This window comes from Anopheles gambiae, chromosome 3, assembly GCF_943734735.2.
Source record: "Anopheles gambiae chromosome 3, idAnoGambNW_F1_1, whole genome shotgun sequence".
NCBI classification, from domain to species: domain Eukaryota; kingdom Metazoa; phylum Arthropoda; class Insecta; order Diptera; family Culicidae; genus Anopheles; species Anopheles gambiae.
In genome coordinates, this window is record NC_064602.1 from 37740997 (window position 1) to 37763710 (window position 22714).

General features: G+C 41.8%; 2 protein-coding genes across 3 annotated transcripts; both read right to left on the bottom strand.

The window, feature by feature from the left end:
• Nucleotides 1-6: 6 nt before the first annotated feature.
• Nucleotides 7-3266, bottom strand: LOC1279054 (alpha-taxilin). Of its 2 annotated transcripts, none has more exons than XM_061662253.1 (5): nucleotides 2988-3266; nucleotides 1259-1784; nucleotides 1042-1188; nucleotides 794-974; nucleotides 7-703 (listed from the first exon to the last, which is right to left on the bottom strand). In XM_061662253.1, exons 1-5 carry the CDS (start codon nucleotides 2992-2994, stop codon nucleotides 254-256), a joined length of 1311 nt encoding a protein of 436 aa, XP_061518237.1. In that variant the 5' UTR covers nucleotides 2995-3266; the 3' UTR covers nucleotides 7-253. The 2 variants fall into 2 exon arrangements, with proteins under 2 accessions (XP_061518237.1, XP_061518238.1); XM_061662254.1 differs by lacking the exon at nucleotides 2988-3266 and adding an exon at nucleotides 2030-2204.
• A 161-nt stretch (nucleotides 3267-3427) lies between these two features.
• Nucleotides 3428-8860, bottom strand: LOC1279055 (lysosome-associated membrane glycoprotein 1). The gene is made up of 4 exons (XM_318716.5): nucleotides 8411-8860; nucleotides 5187-5516; nucleotides 4875-5108; nucleotides 3428-4801 (listed from the first exon to the last, which is right to left on the bottom strand). Exons 1-4 carry the CDS (start codon nucleotides 8472-8474, stop codon nucleotides 4467-4469), a joined length of 963 nt encoding a protein of 320 aa, XP_318716.4. The 5' UTR covers nucleotides 8475-8860; the 3' UTR covers nucleotides 3428-4466.
• Nucleotides 8861-22714: the final 13854 nt, after the last annotated feature.

Sequence of the window (22714 nt, forward strand, 5' to 3'; positions counted from 1 at the left end):
GGTGAGTTTTGGTTACTTGTTACGGGGGCGTTTTTTACGATTTATTCCGTTACATTATGCGCTGGCGGCTGCACGTGTGTCCGCTAACGGAAAGCGAAAAAAAAAGTACAAACAGTACAAACGAGGTTTGGGCGAGGAAAAAAGAAGTCTCCACAACGGACCGCGCAAATTACGAACAACACAAACACTAATCGGGTGCAATAAATTAAAACGTATTCGTGAATTAAAAGAATTTTGGAACAAAACCACAAAACTAACTCGACTCCGCGGACACTTCCTGCTGCACTGCTGCTTCCTGCTCCTGGCCTGCGGGGGACGATGCCGAGCCGGCTGGCGTTGGTGGGTTTGGTTTTTCAGTCGCATGCCCATTCACCTGTTTGCTGCCATTGGTTTGCTTCACCTTCTGCTTCTTCGTTTCCGACGGTGGCGATGGGGCGCTTTCGGCCGGCTTTTCCTCCTCCTCCAGTGGTTCCGCCGGTACGGTCAGGTTGGCTTCCTTCAGGGCCGCGAGATAGGTGGCCCGTTCGGCCTGCAGCGTGCGGCACAGCTTCTGCAGCTGCGTCAGCTGGCGCGTCGTCTTGGTGAGGTGCTTTTCCCGCTCGATCTGCTCGTCCAGCATCTTCTGCACGGTGGCGTTGCTCGTTTCCCAGCGCGACTTCCACGCCATCGTTTCCTTCTCGAGGGTTTTCATTTTTTTCGACATCTGAAAAAAAAGAGACATAAATGAATCGTCAATTCGTTTCGTTAGGTTCGAAGGTTCGAATTAGGTTTTGCAAAAACGCCATGCATATACCTTCTTCATGTCCTCCTGGTAGCCTTCGTAAATGCTTCTACTCTTCTTGAGCGAGTCCTGGAACTCGCCGTACTTATCGGAGTACATGTTGACCTGACCGCGCAGGTGCGACTCGACCGACTGCAAGTCAGCCAACTGTTTCTTCACCTTCTGCAGCTCGGTCATTAGTACAAGCTTCTCCCTGCATAACAAAAAAGAAGGAGAATAGAATCAACATCTCACACAAGTTTCATTGAAGTCCATCTTACGCCAAGAATTGCTCCTTTTCGCTGTTTGCCTGCATCTGCAGCTTCGCCAGCTTGGCATCGTTCAGCTGCGTCACCAGCTCCATCTGTTTGTTCATCTTGTCCATCTGCTGGTCGCGCAGCTCGTACTGCTCCAGTATAAACTTGAACCTGTTGCGAAAGTCCACAAATTACGTTTCAAATCTACCCCTTCATTACTGTCCCACCACCACCAACTTACTTCTTCGCCATCTCCATATTATCCTCCTTCAGCTTCATGTTCTTATCGTTGTTCTCGTTCATCACCGCCTGTATGTCGTTCAGCGACTGTTGGAACTTTTCCTGCGTCTCCTTTCGCTTCTCCTCCTCCTGCTGTATCTGGGCCAGGCTCTCGTCCTTGATCGTTTTGTTCTGCCGCTGCAGCTCCCGGCACAGACCCTCCAGCTTCGTCTTCGTCATTGCCATCTTGTCGTGCTCGAGGATGAGATTTTCCTTCTCGCGCTTCGACGCTTCCAGCGTCCGATCGTACTGCTTGTGCAGGGCGACCAGGCGCCGGTTTTCCTTCTCCGACTCCACCAGTCGCTTGTGCACGGTCGCGTACTTCTCCTCCACCGTCATACCGCTCAGCGCTTTCGCCAGCTGCTCCTCGATCTTGGCCTCCCGCTGCTTGTCCTCGCGCAGTAGCTTCTTCGCTTCCGCATTGCTGCGCGTCGGTTCACCGTTGCCAGCTTGTACATCCATACCGTTGCCGGGTTTACTAGTAACGTCTGCAATGGAGGACAGATGGTGGCTGTGTGTGTAAGGGACACTTGGACGCCGTCGTTTCGTTCGCTTCGCAAATCGCAGCTCGATACTATTTAATCAATATCCCAAGGAAACGGATTACCCCACCCCCCCCCCCCCCCCCCATTTCCTTGCCTGCCTCAGTGTTAGCCGGCAACTGGGCAGTAATTAGATGTAAATACCATCTTCCGCCATCCATGCAGCTTGTGAACAACAACACAGTCCTTACCTCTTTGCAGGAAACTGCACAGCACAGTACAACTATCTTTGTTTTCTTTGCCGATAAACGTTTACACCGCTGAGTCGACAAACTCTTTCTGTTCAACAGCTCAACAACGACCGCAAGGGTGTATTAGCATATTTTACGTGTTGAGCGGTTTTGCTGCCTGTTTTTTTTTTTTTTTTACAGCGCAAGCAATACGCATGCTACTGCGTTGTTTGTAAACAAAGCCGTTGTTTCTGACAGCAGCTTGACGTTTCGACCGGGTGTGCGCGTTTACTGTGTGCGGTTCAACATTTCTATGTTTTTATCCGTTTTTCTTCGGTCGTTAAATATTTTTTAAATATTACCTTTTATTACAGCAGTTTTTCAGATGTATTCATGTAAATGTTCCTTCCATCGTAATAAAAGACACTACTGATTTAGTAGTGAATAATGGAACATAGGTACAAATTCGCTGCATTTCATTTACTGACAGAGAATGGTTCGTATTTGATTTATGTTTTTTTACTGAAAACCGCATTTCTAAACTATTCCATCGCATATTATTAGTCTTGCACAAACCCTTCATTCCTCGAAAAAGTTTCATAGTTTGTCGATTAAATTCTTAACCTCCCCGTGACACGCTCGGCGTAAACGCCGAACAGTGTAGCTTCAGCGGGGGCTATTTATATACCAATAACATCCAGCAGACCCCGTCATGTAAGGCATTACGCACTATGCAATCGGTAAAAGTCCCTTCAATTATTCTAAACGATCCCAATTGTGCTATAATTTCATGTACCAGCCGATCATGATCTTTGTCGAAGATCGCCTCCCATACACTCGACCAACACTGAGCAACGATAACGTGTAGTGAGGAAAGCGAATGTTTCAACACGGAAGCACGAGGCAAATTTTACATGCCGAAACCCGAAGTAATTCGCCGAGAATGTGAACGGCCACCATAGGAGGGGAAACATCTTACCTGCCATATTTTGTTGTCGAAACACACTATACGTAATTTCTGCAAAGTATTACAATTCTTTCACAATTCTTTTACAATTTAGAAGTCAATTTTTTCGCGCAACCTTTTTTTCTGACGGCGACCGGTGATCTAGTTATTGCACCGTGTCACGCACGCCACAGTATCCACCGGAAAGTGAGCGTGCACGGGGCATAAGCTATGCTGGGCGTTCAGCACGAATCGCTGTCTCTCCCTTGTGCTCTCTCTCTCGCTCTGCGCGCGTTACCAAAAATAGATAACATCGCTCTCAAATGGATGATGTGTTTGTGTGTGCTTGTTATGCTATGTTTTCTGTGCAAAGAAAATTCATCCCGTTGCTTCACCTTCCCGTTCGAGCGAGTGATCAACATCGATCTTCAGCCGATCGCGATGAACTTCATGTTTGCAACACTGTGCTGCTGTTTTGTGTTTCAATACGTTTTTTTATTGTTTCATAAAAATTACTCTACTATATTTTGTAATAGGCGAAATTTGATGTGAATTTGTTGTGTTGTGTGTAATTTAGGGTTTTGTTTTTCTTCTGTGGATGTAATTTGTTCACGGGTGACGGTTGCTACTAGTGTGGGTGCAGTCGAAAACAACAACACCCCGTCATCGCATTTCGCACACATAAATCTTTATCTAATGCCTCTCTCTAACGGCTTTTGGTTGGTGTACGGGTACGCGCCATATGTTACGGTGAAAGTATGTGTCTGTGTGTCCTCTGTTGTACTGTGTGTGTGTGTTTATTTATCATTTTAGTTTCACATTCAGCCAGTCGACGGATAACAATCAGCAAAATGCCACTCCCCAAAAACCATTTTCCCGTTTGCCGTAAATAATTCACATAATAGCATGCAGCAGCAGCAGCAAAAATGTTGTTTTTAACGGACGGTACAGAATCAAAACGCGTCCAGAAAATCAATACCTTTTTCTCCAATTAATCAACCATCGCCCCAAAGTCAAAATTGCTTAGCTCCGTCCGAAAAAAAAAAAATACAAATTCGTGCTAGCGCTGCGCTGGTAGTTTGTGTTGGATAGAGAATAGAAAAAAAAAATGGTTTTAATTGGCCTTTTATCACGATGCTTTTCCATATCAAAACGCAACACCGATTTGACGACGCCTCTAATCTTATGCGCAAACCCAACCACTGTCCCGCAACTGTTTTGCTAGTCGACGACCACCACCACACAGGCAAAGAAAAGACGCCCATTTATCCAGAGATTGTTAAATTGGGGCTGTAAGAGTTCAACTAAAGATAGCGACAGGGAAGGATCGTCATCATTACTTGCAAATACGATGCTTGCTCTGTCAGAATACCGTAGTATGCGGGGGGAGGGAAGAGGGAGTTTGCCTGCGCCTGATGGGACCGATCCTTTACAACAAACTGGGGATGGGAACTTCACACGCACACACAGTCTGCACGAGCCAGTAGTTTAGGGGGTACAGAGACCATGCTCTTACATGCTCAGATAGCCACTGTTGTGGGCCGCATTGCGTCCGACCAGGTACGCGATCAGCATGATGATGATCAGCGTCACCAGCGCGCAGCCGACCGCGATCGGCACAATGTCGGGCGTGTCGATGGCTTCGCAGTCCTTGGCGATCGAGAATTTGCCATTGTACTTCCGGTGGAACGCTTCCAGCTGCAGCTTGGTGACGGTGACGGTTTGCTCGCTCAGGCCGGCCGCGGCCGACGTCAGGTTCAGCTGCTGCGCCTTGTTGCAGTGGTAGGACATTTCCAGCGGCGTTTTGAACAGCGTTTGGTTGTTGCTCAGCACCAGCTGCTGTTGCGCTGCAAATGGTGGAGGAGAAGGAGCGGATTAGCGTGATAAGATTAGAAAGTGGTGCACCGGGCCGCAACTTACGCTTCGCGTTGGGGAAAGAGTCGCCGACAACGGGCAGCTGCAGGGCCAGCCCGGTGAAAGCGAACTCGTGCTCGGTGCCGTTCAGCGCAAAGTCGATGCGCAGCGAGCTGTAGTTGTTGCTCTGCTTGTCCATCGCCCAGCTCAGCTCGATGTAGTCGGTCACGTTCCCGCACTGGCCCGACTTGACGATCGCATCCTTGGGCAGATTGTACAGCACGCTCACCGGTTTGCCGTCTAAAATAGATAGGAACAGTGGAACGGTCCATTATGCATTATGCCGCATGAGAATTTCCCTACGAACGATGCACTTACCGGTGTCAAAGTAGCTCAGGTTGAACTGCATGGCCATCTGAGCGATGACGCAGGTTTCGTTTTTGCTCGTGTCCGTGTAGCTCCAGCTGCCCATGTCCGGTTCCGGCATGGGTTTCGGTGTCGGCGCAACCGTCGTGGTGGACGGGGCCGGTTCCGTTGTAGTCGAGGGAGCGGTGGTAGTGGTCGGTTTCTGCGTTGTAGTAGTAGTGGTGGTGGTCGTCGTCGTCGTCGTCGTTGTAGTTGTCGTCGGTGTGGTTGGCGTAGTCGTGTTAGATGGTACATCGCTAGTATTTGTCACTGCCTCAGTCGTTGGTGGGAGCTCCGATTGAGCTGAAAGCACAGAGGGGGAGAAGAAAAAGCGAAAGACAAAAGTTATAAACGAAAAAGATAATTTTTTATGTGAGGAAATTTAAAAGCATAGCATCATCCATCGCTACTTTATTATTGATAAGCGACACACTCGAATGGTATTATCGTAGAGCACCACCAGTTTGCCCGGCACGACGTGTACGATCGCGCTTGCTCCATTGCATGATTAGTGATGTTTTTTTTTGCACATTCTTCGGCGACGGTTGGTTGCCGGTTGAATCATGAGATTGTTTTGTGAGATTGTGAGTAGTAGGAAATCAAATGAAAATGGAAATATTTTTGAATAAAACCTACAGCGAGGCTCTAAGGCGTCATCCATCAATTACGTGACGCGAAAATTATGAATTTTCGAACCCCTTACATATTGTACCATCATCAAATTGATTATTCTCTTTCACATAATATGTGATGCTTAATATGTTACGCATGTTTTACAAATTACGAACAAAATTGGTACTATTTGCAGGCGTTTCGGCTGCATTTTCAATGTATGTATGCATAAACTTACCATCAATAATCAACTCTGATGAAAAAAAAAAAATGGCTAACTGCATTAAATCCATCTTCAGTTTGTTTGAAACGAATTGGGATTGAAAGAAATTAGATTATTATTACTCCTGTTGCTAGCGTTACAGTTGAATCTCTTGCGATTTGCGCGAATCGCGAATCGCGTGTCGTTGTCTGCGAATCGCATGCAACTACCATCAAGTGCGTGCCTTTGGGCCGCTGCCAGACACACAGAAGAACCACCGCAACGAACAAATTTACCAATGTAACGCATAGTAACGCTCCTTTTTTCGGTCGACCGATTTTGGTCCACCCGTCGGCGAGCAAAATTCAAACGAAATTGCCGTTAGCATGCTTCTGCAGTGGCAAACATCAATTTAACACAAAATAAACTCAAGTATTCCAGTTTTTCTCATCAAAATTGAGGAAAACAAAACTCACTTTTTGTTTGTGTACAATAACAGGCGTTACTTTTCGGTTGTCAACATTTTTCGTTACGGTGGGTTTTCGATGTGTCTGGCAGCGGCCTTTTTAATCGAATTCGTGCCAGTGCAGTCGTCACAGTAACGGAATGCAACGTTACTGGGACGATACTTTGGTAAGTTTTTCCGTCCGTCCGCTCTGTGGTAACCAAATTCCGTCTTCGGTTCAATCCTCTTATGAACCAGCCACCAGGCAAAGACGGACTATTGGGCTGCGTGGTAAATAAAAAGTAGCGTGAAACTTTTTAAGCCGGAATAACCGCAAAGTCACGAAGAAGAATCCACGTTTATTACTCATTTGTTATTCGAGTTAAAAAAAAATTGTGTAAAGTACCAAGAGTTAAACTCCCCCTCACCCCGTTGAACAAATCGTAACGTTTGACAACACCCCTTCCCGCTCCTATTAGCGTTACATAATTTATGGATGACGCCTAATTGAATTAACACTGCTTCTAGAGCAGATTCTTTTATATGCTTTTTTGTTGCTTTAAACAGGCAATTTAGGCGTTTTACTGACTTAATGCTTAGCCCTGTTGCTTTAAAAATTATCTGTTTTGGTTGCCATTAACAGGGCCGTTAAATCAGTGTGTCTGTAATCAGCATTTACCAAAATTCCAGTTCGAAGAACAGCAACACTGTGGAGTGAAACTTGAACCTCACCCGCTGTTTACAATATCAGTTAGCTTGGCTTCTTGGTCGAGTGAAAAACATTGTCACACTTTTTATGCCACCCTTCTTCTCACCTTCTCCAGTTCTCTTTGTGTACAATAAAACAGCAAAACATTTCAACTCTTTTTCTGACTCATCACACACTGCCCGTACGTGCAGTTTCTCGTGAGCCTGTTTCTCGTGGCGTTAAGGAACGACTTCAAGTCACATTCAATACGCATCAGGCTTGTTCTTTTTCCTCCTTTTAAATGTGTTCGTGTAAGTAGATCGATTATTAGCGTACACGTTTCTGCGCCTGCTAGCCTGGTGACGGTAATATATGCTCTTGTTGCGCTTTTCAATGCAACCTTGATGCTTTAGAAACGAAACTAAAAAGAAGAAAAAACAGCGCAAGACCGATATGCGATTTGGCAACTCGTTTATGGTTAAGGGGGGGAGGGGGGGGTTAAAAGGGGGTGGTGTATTGGCAGCGCATATACAAAACAAAAATCAGCTGACACACACTAGTGCGTCGTAGTGCGTATGATGTTGCCGCACAACGACACTCGACATCGAACGTGTGACCCCCTCATTGTATCCACCATTGGTGTCCGTGGGGAAAGAGCCACCAAAAGGTTCTCCCGAAACGGAATTTAAGGACAAATGCATTGCCATTCCGAGGGTGTCCAGCTAGGGCAGCACTCGGGCAAGTGCTTGATCGCTACATTGTAATTATATTTTGCTTTAGCGCAACGCTCCCTTCCCTTTCCCTTGTGCGCTCTATAGGCCATCGGACGGAGGTCTTTTCTTTGTTCGAGCCAGCGGCCGTGCTACGCTGTGGTGCTGCGTGTGTGTGTGTGTGCGTGTTTGCTGACACTATCATCACCATATAGGATTGAGCCGATGAGATGCATACGGGCGATAATCATGGTAGCCATATTTACACAGGCTGACAGGGAGTTGACAAGGAAAACGCAAAAGAAGGAAAGGGAAGACAGCGATTTTACGGCCGCGAAGCTTCGCAGTTGAAGGGATTCAGGTACTTGCGTACTTGTGTTGTGTACTGCGTGTGTGTGGAGCAGTTCCGCATTTGATTACACAATTTCAATACGGCCGTCCCGTATCGCGTTAAATGTGTTTGGCAGTAGCACTGGCTCCGACGACGTTGTTCACAGCCGGGGAGAGGTGGTGAGTCAGCAGCCGAATGGGCGTACTTACCATTGCACACCGCTAATCCTACCACCAGCAGCAGGCAAACGAACGGGGTCCGAAGCGAATGCATCTTTGCCGTGCCTAGGCAGACGCTGAGCTGCTAGTTGTTTTGCTGTGCGAAATAAGGGGCTGCACTTTGCACTGCGCAACAACGCTGCGTTGCTGCTACGCTATCACAATCGCAAATCACGGAAAAAAAACTGTTCACCGCACACTTGTCACTAAGCGTGGCTCACACACAATCCTTTTCGGTCGGGCTTACTATGCTACACTGCCCTCGGTCTCGGGCCGGGCATACCAGTCGCGCTTCTTATCAGAGTGAGGATGGTGATTATTCCAATACGCTCGATGCTGGTTCTGACTGCAATCCAAATAGAAGAACAATGTCTGTCATCATTGCAGAACGCACGCACATACACCCACAAACGCATGTAAAGGCATCGACATACGAAATCACCAACACACATACACGGGCGGTCGCTGTCAGTTGGGCGATCGATTGTCAATACCAGCTGACAGCGTTGGCAGTTTGAAATGACCGTTATTCCAAATACAATTGAAAAATACAGGCGGTCCCCGAGATACACGGTTATTGGGGACCGAAAACGGCCGCAAAATACCGCGTATCTCGAATTTCCGCGTAAGTCGAATCTCGTGATTTCCAGCCAAAATATCACTAATTTTCGTGCAATTTTGCAAGTAGGGGGTGGTTTTAGCCACCAAATTAATTATTTGATATGTTTCTAATGAATTGAACAGTTTTAAACCTTTTTAAATGGTATTTTACATTCGATCAACACGGAAATTATATGGTATTTCACAATGGATATGTCAAATCAGTACAATTTGCTCAAAGAATTGTCAAATTTTGAAAACCGCGTATCTCCGAATCCGCGTATAAGAGGTACCGTGTATCTCGGGGACCGCCTGTATGTTAAAATCACCCATTTGTTGTCGTCATGTATGTTATATTTTTGGAGTTAAAACATTATTTTTAATTTTAGAATAAAAATAGAAACAATTGAGCAGTAAATAAAAAAACATGTCGTAATAAAAAAAAATAAATGTATGCAGTTGTACCACCGACAAACCGACGTGACACTTCGAACAAAATGAGCTTCAAAAGTTGGCTCCTTATTTCAAATGGAAATACGTTAAACACTAGCACCATCTCTATAATGATTCGCTTACTACACAGATACAGAGAAGAAACGGCTGAATCCCCTTTTTGTTTTTATTCGCAAATTCCAATGCGTATTGTTTTATGTTCTTCTCACATATTTTGCATTGATGTGGAAACTTATAAAATGATTTTTCTGGGTGTTTTGTCCAATAATTCTTACAAAATCGTGCCTCACACTTCCTTCGCAATTTGTATTTAGAAAAGTTGTTTACATCGAAGCAGCAGTGAACAGAGCTTACTTTGACAGAAGTGATCGCCTCACTGGTAAATGACAGTACTTTCGTGTGGGACACTTTTGTAACGCCAGTGCAAGGTGGATTTAAAAATATCAGGTGGTGGACTCTGGTGCATTTTGACAATTTGTCACTTGACGTAAGGTCCCCAGGATTCAAACTTTGTTTACATTAATTAAATTTGTTCATATAATTTATCTACCCCATTTTTTCGAATAAATATTCTTTAAAAATATATTTTGGACTTTGTGAGTTCTTATTTAACATTGAAACATACATTAAAGTGTGTTATTTTGTGTTATTCTGTGAATTTATTCTAGAATTCTTTGTGTTTTCGACATTTTTGATGATAAAAATTAAGAAATCATTTTTTTTGTTCAATTTTTACATTAATTCCTCATTATCTACGAGCCGCATGGACAATTTACTTGAGATTAGAACTCATGCTAGCATGATTTTAAATTTCGTGCATAAACAAATCATCAAATCTTTTGTTAATATATTACGTTTTTTCGATAAAATCAATAGACACACTAAAATGCACATAATCTGTTATTTAATATAACAAAGAAATCTGTTATATTTGCTAAGCTTTGTGTGCGGAAACCAATGGTCAACGGTTCTAAAATGACGTAAAGTCCCTCAACTATGGCGACCCCCCAAAGGCCCTAATCCACCACCTGATATTTTTAATCCACCTTGCGCCAGTGTCACGTCGGTTTGTCGGTGGTTGTACAGTTTATTCACAAGTCACGCGGTTAATGCATTTCGAAGGCATCCAAGTAACTCGGGAACAGACTGTACCCGAGTTACGCGGTTCCCGACATAGGCCCGTTGTAGTAGCCATCCGATGTGAATTTATCGGACACTGCTGCCACACGCTATTTAGGTTAATATTGGGAATAGTTGAATGATTTTAATTGTGTAACCATTGTTCTATTGTTTAACCATAATGTCATGTTGTTCCTTTATAAACTACATAATTACATTCACAGATAACATCGGGTGCGACAATCCAACTGAATAAAATTCATTCCGTCGTACGTCGAAATCGCACGTCGGACATTTTCTGTCAAATCCCACATAAATTTCGTCCGATAAAATCGCATCGGATAAGCGTTGCCATGGCCCTAAGGTTTGTGTCTGTGCTCCATCTCCGATCTCCGACATGTGTCGCTTCACCTGATCAGGCATCGAGATCGCTTTGCTCCACTGCGCCTCATGCCGAACTGGAGATCGCTGTCGAACACCTTATTGTTGGGATATGAGTCCGGCATCCTTTTGACATGCCCCAGCCATCGTATTCTGCTAGCCTTCGCCACCGTCAGGATGCTCCGTTCGTCGTACAGCTCAGCACCGGCCACATGTTCCGGAGGATGCGTCGCTCAAACACGCTCAGAGCATTTGCAGCCTCCGCTCGCATGGTCCAAGAGCCGTGTCCGTAGAGGATCACCGGCCGAATCATTGTGTGATATATCTCACAGTTCGTTCGGTCTCGAAGGTTATTGGTTATCAACAGATGGTGAATATCATAGTATAAACAATTCTCCAACACAATCCGTCTCCGAATTTCGCTACTGATGTAGTTGTCCGAAGTAACGACCGTCCCGAGAAAGTAAAACTCTTTTACCACCTTGAGATTGTCACCGTAAACTGCCTCCCACCAAAAAATGTAGTAATGAGTATACTCTTCAAACCCAAAAAATCGCCTTCACAACAAACGGATTTCTTACCTTCATCGCTAAGAATTGTGCCTCACAAAATAAGGTTTGATTCGCCCGGTTAACAAGTTGAACTGTATATTTTGATCAACAAAATATTAAAAAAAAAAAACAAAATATTTTTAAACAACTGTTCAATAATTTATTCTATTTATTGCACAGCCCAAATTGGATTTTTGAATAGGTCTAAAAAATAGTACTTTCTCGTATTATTGATATTTTTACTAAAATAAAATATACATACTATTAAACAATAATGATGTATGCTAAACACATATGACAAGAATATTGTGCCTTTATCCATCTCAAACATATGTAATACGTTTGCTGTTCCCTTAGTTGCACAAACATTGACAAATTGACCTTATGAAATGAAATTAGATGAGAATAGATCATTTTTAGTGATCATCTATCAGGAGTTTCATAATTTGTTGTTTGCAGTTGAGTTAAAATTCTCGGCTTTGCACGAATCGAGTAAAAGAAGAGAATAAAACACAATAAAAATGATTCAAGTAAAAATAATAATAATAATAATAATAATAATGATAATGATAATAATAATAATAATAATAATAATAATAATAATAATAATAATAATAATAATAATAATAATAATAATAATAATAATAATAATAATAATAATAATAATAATAATAATAATAATAATAATAATAATAATAATAATAATAATAATAATAAAAATAATAAAAATAATAATAAAAACAAAAATAATAATAATAAAAATAATAATAAAAATAATAATAATAATAATATAAATAATAATAATAATAATAATAATAATAATAATAATAATAATAATAATAATAATCATAACAATATTAATGATAATAATAATAATAATAATAATAATAAAAACAATAATAATAACAATATTAATAATAAAAATAAGAAAAATAATAATCATAATAACAATAATAATAATAATGATAATAATAATAATAATAATAATAATAATAATAATAATAATAATAATAAGAATAATAATAATAATACAAATAATAATAATAGTAATAATAATAATAATAGTAATAACAATAATAATAATGCTTCTTCTTATATTTTGGAATCTCATTCCGAAGTAACTTAAGTATATTAGAGCAAGAGATAAGCTCTTCAAGCTTTTGAGTTTCCACATAGCTGTAAATTTTAAATTTTTAGAACAAATAACATGCTCACTACAAGAATGTATGTATCGAAAGAATAGCGAAAATGTAGCATTGCTGCTATACGGACAGAACCTGTTTAGCCGCGGTCAACCGATCCGGTGGGGCAGCCCGGTGATCTATTCGATCGACACGTCGGTGCATACAAGCAGTGACGAATTTAAACGGTACTGCGAATGTTAGCTCCCTGCACGTGGGAAGAGAGAGGTCGAAGAAGAAAAGAGAAAGAGAGAGAGAGACAGAGAGAGAAAAAGAGTGAAAGAAAAGAGATAGCCGAAGGGGAAAGGAAATGGTTAGCCCGGGCTGCACAATCACTCCCAGTTCAAAGTTGAATGTCTATTTGCTTTCGATCGTCAGCCGATAACCAAAAATTTGAAGGGGTGAAATGAGAAGCTTCCAACTTCATTACGCTTTATTACTGTACTATAGTTGCAGAAATCTTCTGCCCAGAGAAAGGAATTCGTGAATGCATGGACCTCACGGGCTACCAAGTCGCCCTGGCATTTGACACGAGTATGCAGTATGTATGTATGTGGGTAGCCTTCCATCACTTGACCGTTTGGAAGTTGGTTGCAATTCAATGTGATTTTTGCTGTTCGATTCATAGCCGTTTATTCTATGGAAATTCACCGAAATGAACAATGGCATTGAACAGAAACATTGTTCTTTTCGTTATCCTATCACACAGTATTTAACCTGAAAGACATTTATTCAAAATACAAAAAACGAAATTAATGAAATATGTTAAAGACATTTATTAAACGCGTATCAGTTATTATGCAACCACCTATCCATTGCACACATATACATACTTCACCGCACGTCATCGATTGTTCTTCCAATGAAAATAAACTCTGATAACAATTTGGATGGATTTGTTAAAAAAATATTTTTAAAAAAAACTTGTGGTACTTTGGTTGCCCTTTTTCTGTGCTTTATTATTGATCGTTTTATTTGGGAGAAAGTGAACCCAACAACAATCCATGTGAATCTTGTGATTAGTGATAATAAAATTTCGCAAAATATCAAAAATTAAAAATAAAACTCCAACACCGACACGGTAACAAGGTGAAATAATAGAGGCTTTCAAAAAAGCACAAGAAACAAAATTAAAAATACGTGAAGAAAAATTACAAACACGTGTGACGTTTAATGGGTCATCGGTGTCATCAGGAAACGGAGAGTTCGAAAGTGTTGAAAGCACTCCACACTGTCACCTCAGCGGTTGTCATTCTCTAACTAACGTAGCTAATTACCATGCATTAAGTTTTACTTTTCTTATTGCCATTTGTTCGATTAAGCTGCGCACCATTCATCTCAATTTGCGTATTTACTTTGCATCCTTATTCTTGCACGAATTCGGTTCGATTAAGCAATCCATTTATTTGAATGGTTGTCTGGGCGAGACACTTAACAGATTCATTCTTTTGCTTTCTGTATACCACGTTTCTTGTAAGGTCTTCATCTTCATAAATATTTTTTTAATTTTTTTTATAACAAAACGGTTAATATAGTCCATTAAAAAAACTGTTTGATAATAGCTCGTAAAAACAACCAACTGAGATGTCCCATGCACGAATCAGACAGTAAAAGCTCCACTCTAAACAAAACCACAGGACCTCTCATCAACATCGCACGTGCGCCTGCGGCCTCACGTGTGTTGCCCGGTACACAGAAGGATTATTGCAATATTGTGAAATTAATATCCCAGTGGAAGAAAATGCATAAAACGTAAACAGAAAAATCCGAGCGTACCGGAGGGCGTTACCAAAAAAAGGCAAAAAAGAGCTTCCGTAATTCAGTAGCGAGAATAAAACGGTTTTCTTGGGGAGATTGCTGGTAGCACCGATTACTCTGCAATTTATTTACACACGTTGATTTTTTTTTGAACGAAACTGTGGTTAAATTGAAATTTATAAGCTATTCTTAGTACAACATTAACACATAAATTATGCTTAAAATTGTATGCATTATGCACTTGTCTTTCCGTATCGTTGGTATTTTATATTTCAATGCATCAGTGGACATTCTCCAACTGAAAATTTATTTTAAAATATATATTTTACCCGTGCAGGCAACGCATTGTGCCGGTGGATCGTTTGCTTGGTGAAAGGAAGAACGGCTAGTTTTTTACTTTCTACGGCAAAGTGTCATCCGATAAGGAAAAGTGGTTACGAACGGCAAGAACGTTCCATTCTTTCAACCGGTTTGGACAAAAAGTAACACATTTAATTGGGAGAATTGGCATTCTTTTTCTCGCTGCGCGTTCTAGACGGCAGACGCTTGCTTGTAGGAGGATAATGTAGGACAAAGGAAAGCTTTAAAAGGACGGAGAAATGTGCTTTGGGATGCCAGTTAGCCGTTGCGATCGGATGTGCAACGAAGCGTCTCAGCATGAGGCTTTTAGCTACGGTAATTGTAGTAGCTTTATTTTCGAGAAGTGCGTTCTCGGAAGTGGTTATGTTTGGTGAATATAATAAAAATATGGTGCAATGTTATTACAATAAAATAATGGCCAAATCAAGAAGCCCGGAAGTGTTGGAGCTCAAAAAGGTAGTGTAGTGGACTCGTAATTAGTTAGTTGGTTAGTGAAAACCTTACAAGTCGTAAGCATTGGTTTTAAATTTGAATTGGCACAGGAAACTCAGCGCATATACAAAGTATGAAAAGTAGATTAATCTAAAAGTCAATTTCGAACTTGCGTGGAAGTGAACGTGATTTTTGTTGTTGCTGTATTTCATTAAATATTTATTCGAATATGGCGTATCGTACACCAAAAGAAGCTAAAAAGACTGTAAAACAAATTGAAATAATGAATTAAATACACTTCCTCATGATTTCCCGCAGATCATTATTTTTTATCGTGAACAAATCGGGGAATCACTAAGAAATGCATTTAATGTATTAACTCAATATACTTTATTGTCTAAATAGTTGGGCACTTGAATATTCTTTCTTTTGGTGTACAATTCTGATCAATATTTAATAAAATTTAACAAAAAAACCCCGAAAATTTTACGTTCAGTTTCACTGGACCTATGACGCTTAACTTACAGTTTTTGTGTTGGGAGCAGTTAAAGGAATTTTTAAAATATTGTTTACTAAGTTACCAAAATGCTGAATATCTATTTACTGCTTTAATTACACTACTGTTTTACAAGCCGCAATAAATTGTTGGCAAACCATTTACACCAGCTAACTTGAGCCGCTTGCGCCGTAACGAGCAATATTGAATCTGTAAAAATAGGCTTAGTGTAAGTAAAATTAACTGTTGTATAGTGTAAACGACCACGTTTGGCAGTGAAAGTGGATACAGAGGTTGTGCAAATTAAATGAGCGCAATTCATTCCGAACATTAAAACCTTGCAAATGTAACCATAGGCCAGGTCCGTCAAACTTGTCAATATTTGAAATTTGAATCGATATTTGACAGGGATATTGTGGCCCGTGGAAGGCCGTTTGGGTAAACAAGTGGCTAGTGGTGGGTTAAGTAGCACTGTTTACTCTGTTGTGCGGTGAAACTACGCGGATGTGTGCGGTGTTGTTACAGGGTTTTTGCGAAAGAACTTAAGCCCGCAGATACTTTGATGAATAGCCGTGAGTCAATCGCAAGACTGCGGTATGGTACCTGAAAACGTTGACGATGCCGGGATCTGCGGAATTGAATTTGTTGGATTTGACAATGTGCCACAGTGTTTTGCGCACATTATCGCACCCGAGGGACATATGGATCGACATCATGGATGTTTTTTAAACGTCTTGTGTACGACCAAAAAACTGCACGTAATCGTACAATCGCCTATCCGGGTAGGCCATACATTTTGTATAGTATAATGATGTTTTTCGTGGTTGAAAGCGTAGGGGAAGGTAGGTAAAGACGGACACGTTAAGGGAAATGGTAAAAATCTAAGGATATATAGCTGCAACGACCATGAAAATGTGCATACATTATCTTACACTCATGTTTTATCAGAAAATGTGTTGAAACTTTTAAGTTTCCATTGATTTTTGCGTTTTTTTTCATGAATGAAAAACATGATTTTATTCGTGCGGTTTTGAAATGTTCGGGTAAGACGGACACCTGATATGGGAAAGATGGACACCATGAAGGGTAAGATGGACACCTGTAGAAAAGGTTGGAAAGTGAAGAGTTTTACAGTATTTTAACAAATTCTATCGCTTTCCACGTCCTGGTACGTTTATAAACCAATTCTTGGCCTATTGCAACGACGATTCATTCAGCCGTGAATTTAGGAATTGTAAGCACCGCTTCTAATAGAACGTAGAATGCAGAATCTAAGGCATCTTTTTTAATATTGGCCAATAACAGTGGACGTTGTATCAGCTTACAGAACAACAATTTGAAACTTCGCTTTAGGGAATTATTCCGCAGAAAGTCCGCGACCACAGCATATTTGAGGGACTTGTTAATAGGTCCAGCCATTTTTTACATTGAAGATTGAACTTTTTGAACACCATTCTGTAAAGCCATATTATCTCTCATCTATTCCTGAACGATTTGATATCAGTACTTCATCTTTTTTTATTAGGAAAGTTGTCCAAGTCGTGACAAGATATTGGATTATGTAAAGAACCTCATCAGCGTCGAGCGAGTAATATCATAACGCATGACTGCTATTTTGACCGGTGTTTCATTCCTCGCATATTTCAATACTTTTTTAAGTTGCTGATTGGTTAATAGCTTCAAAATACCCTTATTTAAGGTGTTTGAAGAAATATATTCATCACCAATTGATATAAAAAGTAAAATAACTCAACAAATTCGGTGTTCATCTTTCCCTAGGACAAAGTGTCCGTCTTACCCGTTTTGGTGTCAGGATATTTAAACCAGCAGAAAACAAGATTTTTTTAATTTTTTCATTCTCGTTCTTTCGCCAGTTTTTTGCTAAACAATCATGACAAATCGTTCATGTAATGAAACTTCCAAAAATATAAGCAATGCAAGTTACAGAGCTTAAGACCTGCAGTAATCAAATTAGATCCACAAAGGTGCGCTCGATTGAAAATATGTTTTGTTCGTGAATTTAACCAATTTTGCAAATATTACACGAAAAATGTTCTCAAATGTGTTGTTTTACCTTCAGTTTGGATTCTACATTGTTGAATTACTCGAAAATTACCTTTTTAATGCATTTATGAGAAGTGTTCATCTTACCCGCAGTGTCCGTCTTTACCTACCTTCCCCTATATCTTTTGACTTACTTGTTAGATTTGAATGAAAATTGTCTTATAAAACATTATTAAGATCCTATAACATATCTCTGTTATAAAATTCTAGTAAAGGCTGATTAGCGTTACATTCCAGCGGTAGCTTGGAAGTTTTTTGCTTAGTTTACATCCATACAATGGCAACCACGAACGCAACTCCGACTTAGTTTTTTGTGTTTTAAAAGGCATGGAGAAGAATTATACAAATTACAGTCATTACAGCTGGCCACCACTGTAAATGCGAATGTATGAAAACGTAACGAAAACATTCATACAAAAAGGAACTGAAACCAATAACCGGGTCATGTTGGCCTGTACAGACTTTTGATAGTTTGTACCTTTTTGCCGGATAGTCAATCCTTGCTTAGGGCGATGGGTCCATGGGATGGGCATGTTGTTAAGATGTCCGAGTTGACGATAGTACCGCGGCACCTCTCGAAGCAACAAGACATAAAAATAGGAAAACAATAATAAATGGTTCCATTAGTGAGTCAGATTGGTGTACTATTCAGGTCCTCAAATATAAAAGAGAGCAGTATCAGGGCTCCGAATCAGGATCAATTCAACGATTGATATGGAATCTTAATCAGTCCAAAAATCAGTATGGGGTTCAGTTCCAGTACCGGAAGGTATATTTTGCAAGATCCGCATAGAGTCAGGATCAGTTCCAGGATCGTTATGGGTTCAGTGTAAGTTCTGGTGTCGGTTCGAGATCGATTCCAAGGCCGGTACGGTTTATTTGTTTATTTATTTATTTATTTATTTAGATAGTAGTTTTAGAAATAGTAGCTTACCATGTATTTTATTCATTTTATTCAAAATATCCGCCCTCGGCTTCTATTACGGCCACCACCCGTCTCCGGAACCGGGAACAAGCCCTGGCGACAGTTTGGCAGGGTAGGGCCGCGAAAACGGACCTGATTTTCGTCATCAGCTCCGCCTTGGTGTTGCTGGAGGTTCTGTTGGTGTCCCGTTCCACCGCGCCCCACACGAAATAATCCGTTGGATTAAGATCCGGAGAGCTGGGAGCCACACATTCGGCGCGGTGAAGTCGTTGAAATTGGCCGGTAACCACTTTATCGTTTTGGAGGTTGTATGGCACGGAGCGGAATCCTGCTGGAACACGTACGGTCTGCCGTTGGCCACTCTCGTGATCCAAGGCGGTAAGAGAAGTACCGGAGGTCGTCATTCAGGGCCATTTTCATCGTGCATGGTGCCACCCCCATCTCACGTGCCAACGGCCGAATTCCGATACCCGGATTTTCCATCACGAGCGCCTGGAGGTCAGCCAGGAAAGCGTCGGTCCGCACGCAATCCCGCCGCTGAGAATGTGGTTTTCGTGCTGTCACCGCTGACGCTCTCGTGCTTTCGACGAGAACGGACGTGTTTCTGTTCTGCTCTGAGTAAAGGCGAACCTAAACGTGTGTGACAATACATTGCAAATGTGTGCGTAAATCGCTTAAAACGCTAGCACGGGTATCCAAAGCTGGTGTGTGAGAGAGGCAACAATGGAAACTACGGCGGATCCGGCCACAAGCCGTGATCGTAAACGCCCTGCTGAAAACGATAGCATTAAAAATAATGAGACGAAGAAGAAGGCTTCGGCTGAAGTGGTGGTGGTTCCACCGAGTGAAGCAGGTGTTAGTATGAGTGATGGTAGCGTAACAGCGGCAGCGGCACCACACAATACAATCAAAAAGGAGCGTATTCCTCCAGTTATTGTTAAAGATTTCTCAGAAGAGGAATTTGCTGAGTTCAACTCGCTTGCAAACAGTGGCAAACTAAATGTCACATTTAGTTTCCTCAAGGGAAACTTTACAAAAATCACGTGCATCTCGCGCGAGGCTTTTGAAACAGTTGTTGGTCGCCTGAAACAAATGAAACGTGAATATTTTACACACGATTTTCCTGGAGACAAGCTGTACCAGGTAATCCTCAAGGGGTTGCGTTTTGGCACCCCAGTCATGATCGAGCAGTGGCTGCAAGAAACAAATCTTCCCCGTCCAGCCTCGATTCGCATTTTGGACAGTAGCTTTTCTACAAAAGCAGGCTTCAAAAACTTCATCGTGTCCTTTACAAAAGGGCAGGTAACCCTCGATGATTTACTGGAAGTAAAGCGACTCAAATCCATCAACATCAGATGGGAACGCTACTTTCCATTACGTGACGATGTCACACAATGCAAAAACTGCTTCCGGTTTGGACACGGGAAAAATAATTGTTCAATGAAGGCTCGATGCATGAAGTGTGGAGATGAACACTTGTCAAATCAGTGCTCTAAAGAACTGGGAAACCAAAGAATCTGCGCCAATTGCCAGGGAAATCACAGCCCTCTCAATCACAACTGCAAAGCCAGGCGTGATTTTATCGAGAATCGAGATTCCAAAAAATATCGATCAGGAACTACCCGTTACATCCCTGCTCCAGCGCCCACTACATCTGCATGGAGCTCAAGACTAAACTGGACTGCACCTCAATCTGCACCAACTACAGACACACCAGTCACAATACTACCACAACCAACGTTGCACACGTTGCAACATCAGCCGCAAGCTCAACAAACGTTACAGATGCAGCAGCCACTGATGGTACAACAACAACAATTGTTGTTCCAACAGATCATACATCCACTCCAACAGCAGGTGGAACAACTACAACAGCAGATCAACGTGCTGCAGCAACAAATTCTGCAACAACATCAGCAGGTTCAAATATCATTACCACAGGAGCACCCGGTGCTCCAACAAATCCCGATGGTGCAAATGCAACACAGTGAGGAAATACAAGGTCAGTTACCTGGGCAACAACATAAAATAACACAACACCAACAGCTGCAGCAACATCAGTCGCTGCCTCGCAAACAACATAGCCAAAAGAAGCCACAGCCTAACGTTTCAGAGATGAAGCCCCAACACTCGCAACCAACTTGTTCTGGTCCATCGGCAGAAGCAATGGACACCCAAAATGAGACGATTAAAACATCGACCAGGCAACCAGCCCAAGACAAGCTCAACCGATTGCGAGAGCAACTTTCTGTAGAGGAAACAGCTCCAGATATGATCCTTTTCACTACCATCACACGGTTGTGGAAACGCTATCAAAGCGAGATTAAACATCTCCCTCGCGATCAGCAAATAACTACGCTGGTCCAATTGATAATGGAAGCGCTTCCCAATGGATTTTAAGACCGCTACCTGGAACGCCCGCTCCATCTTTAGAAAAAAGCTGGAGTTCATAAATTTTCTTGAAGAGGAAAAGATTGATGTGATAGCCGTAACTGAAACGCATTTGCAACCACATATGAGCTTCAACCTCCCTAATCACAGCTTCATAAGGCTAGATAGACAAACCGCTCAGGGTGGCATTGGCATTGCAGTACATCGCAACGTCAAATTTAGGACGCTAACGCTCCCTAACACCTGGTTCATAGAAGCAGCTGGCATTGAGATCTTCACGACGCAAGGAAATTTCAAATTCCTTGCTGCATATTGTCCCAAACAAGCAAAGGACTCTGATGGAACATCAGCTGTTCTTCGACAAGAGCTGAGATCTCTCACAAACACCAGTGGACACTTCATCATTGCAGGAGACCTAAATGCCAAACACCAAGTATGGGGCAATCAACGAGGAAACAAAAATGGTCAGATATTGTGGGAAGCTGCGCAAAATGGCCTGTTCACAATAGCTCACCCGTTTCAACCTACCTTCGTCAACGGCCGAAGCATGTCCATCATAGATATATTCATGACAAATATGCCTGATAGAATGAACGATCCAGTCACCATCTCTGCCTTGTCGTCTGACCACCTACCGGTTGTACTAAAGGTTGAAAATAACACTCCACATGCTTGGCGTCGTAGAAGAAACTTTCGTGAAGCCGATTGGCGAACCTTTGAGTCGTGGATGAATGAACACACCAACGTAGATGTCTCGCTGAGCTCCACTGATGACATAGATGATGCATTGCAGAGACTTAACACCAACATCGAGGAAGCAGTGAGACGTTCAGTGCCTGAAGTCCAACTTCACAACCACCTTATGAAACTCGATGGAGACACGAAGAGACTCATTGAAATGAAAAACTCGGTAAGAAAACAATACCAAAGAACAGGAGATAGGGCACTTTACAGTGAATACAGAAGGCTGGCAAAAGATGTTAGAGTGAGATTAGAGGTAGTCAGAAATTATCAATTTAGCGAAAAACTCAGAGCCATGCCAAAATCATCCCATCCCTTTTGGAGGGTCACTAAAGTTTTAAGAACACGTCCAAAACCGATTCCACCCCTACGTGAAAATTCGAATATCCTATTCACACCAGAAGAAAAAGCCAATAGTTTAGCGGAACAATTTTTAAATGCGCATAGGTTGGGAGATACTTTAACAAGTCCGTACGAGCAATCAGTTAGGCAGGCCAACATTAATCTTTATGAAATGCCCATCAATTTAGAAGATGGAGATAAAACCACCAGTAGTGAAGTGAAAGGTGCTATTTCTCGTGGAGCAAATTTTAAAGCTCCTGGGCTAGATCAAGTTTTTAATGTTGTGCTTAAGCATCTTGGTAATAGTGCACTAAATCTAGTCACTAACATTTTCAACAAATGCTTGGAACTGGGCTACTTCCCTCAAGAATGGAAGATAGCAAAAATAGTTGCAATCGCCAAACCGGGTAAAGACCCAGCGTTGGTGACTAGTTACAGAGGCATTGCTCTACTGAGTACTTTGAGCAAGATATTTGAACGGGTAATCTATCATAGAATGAT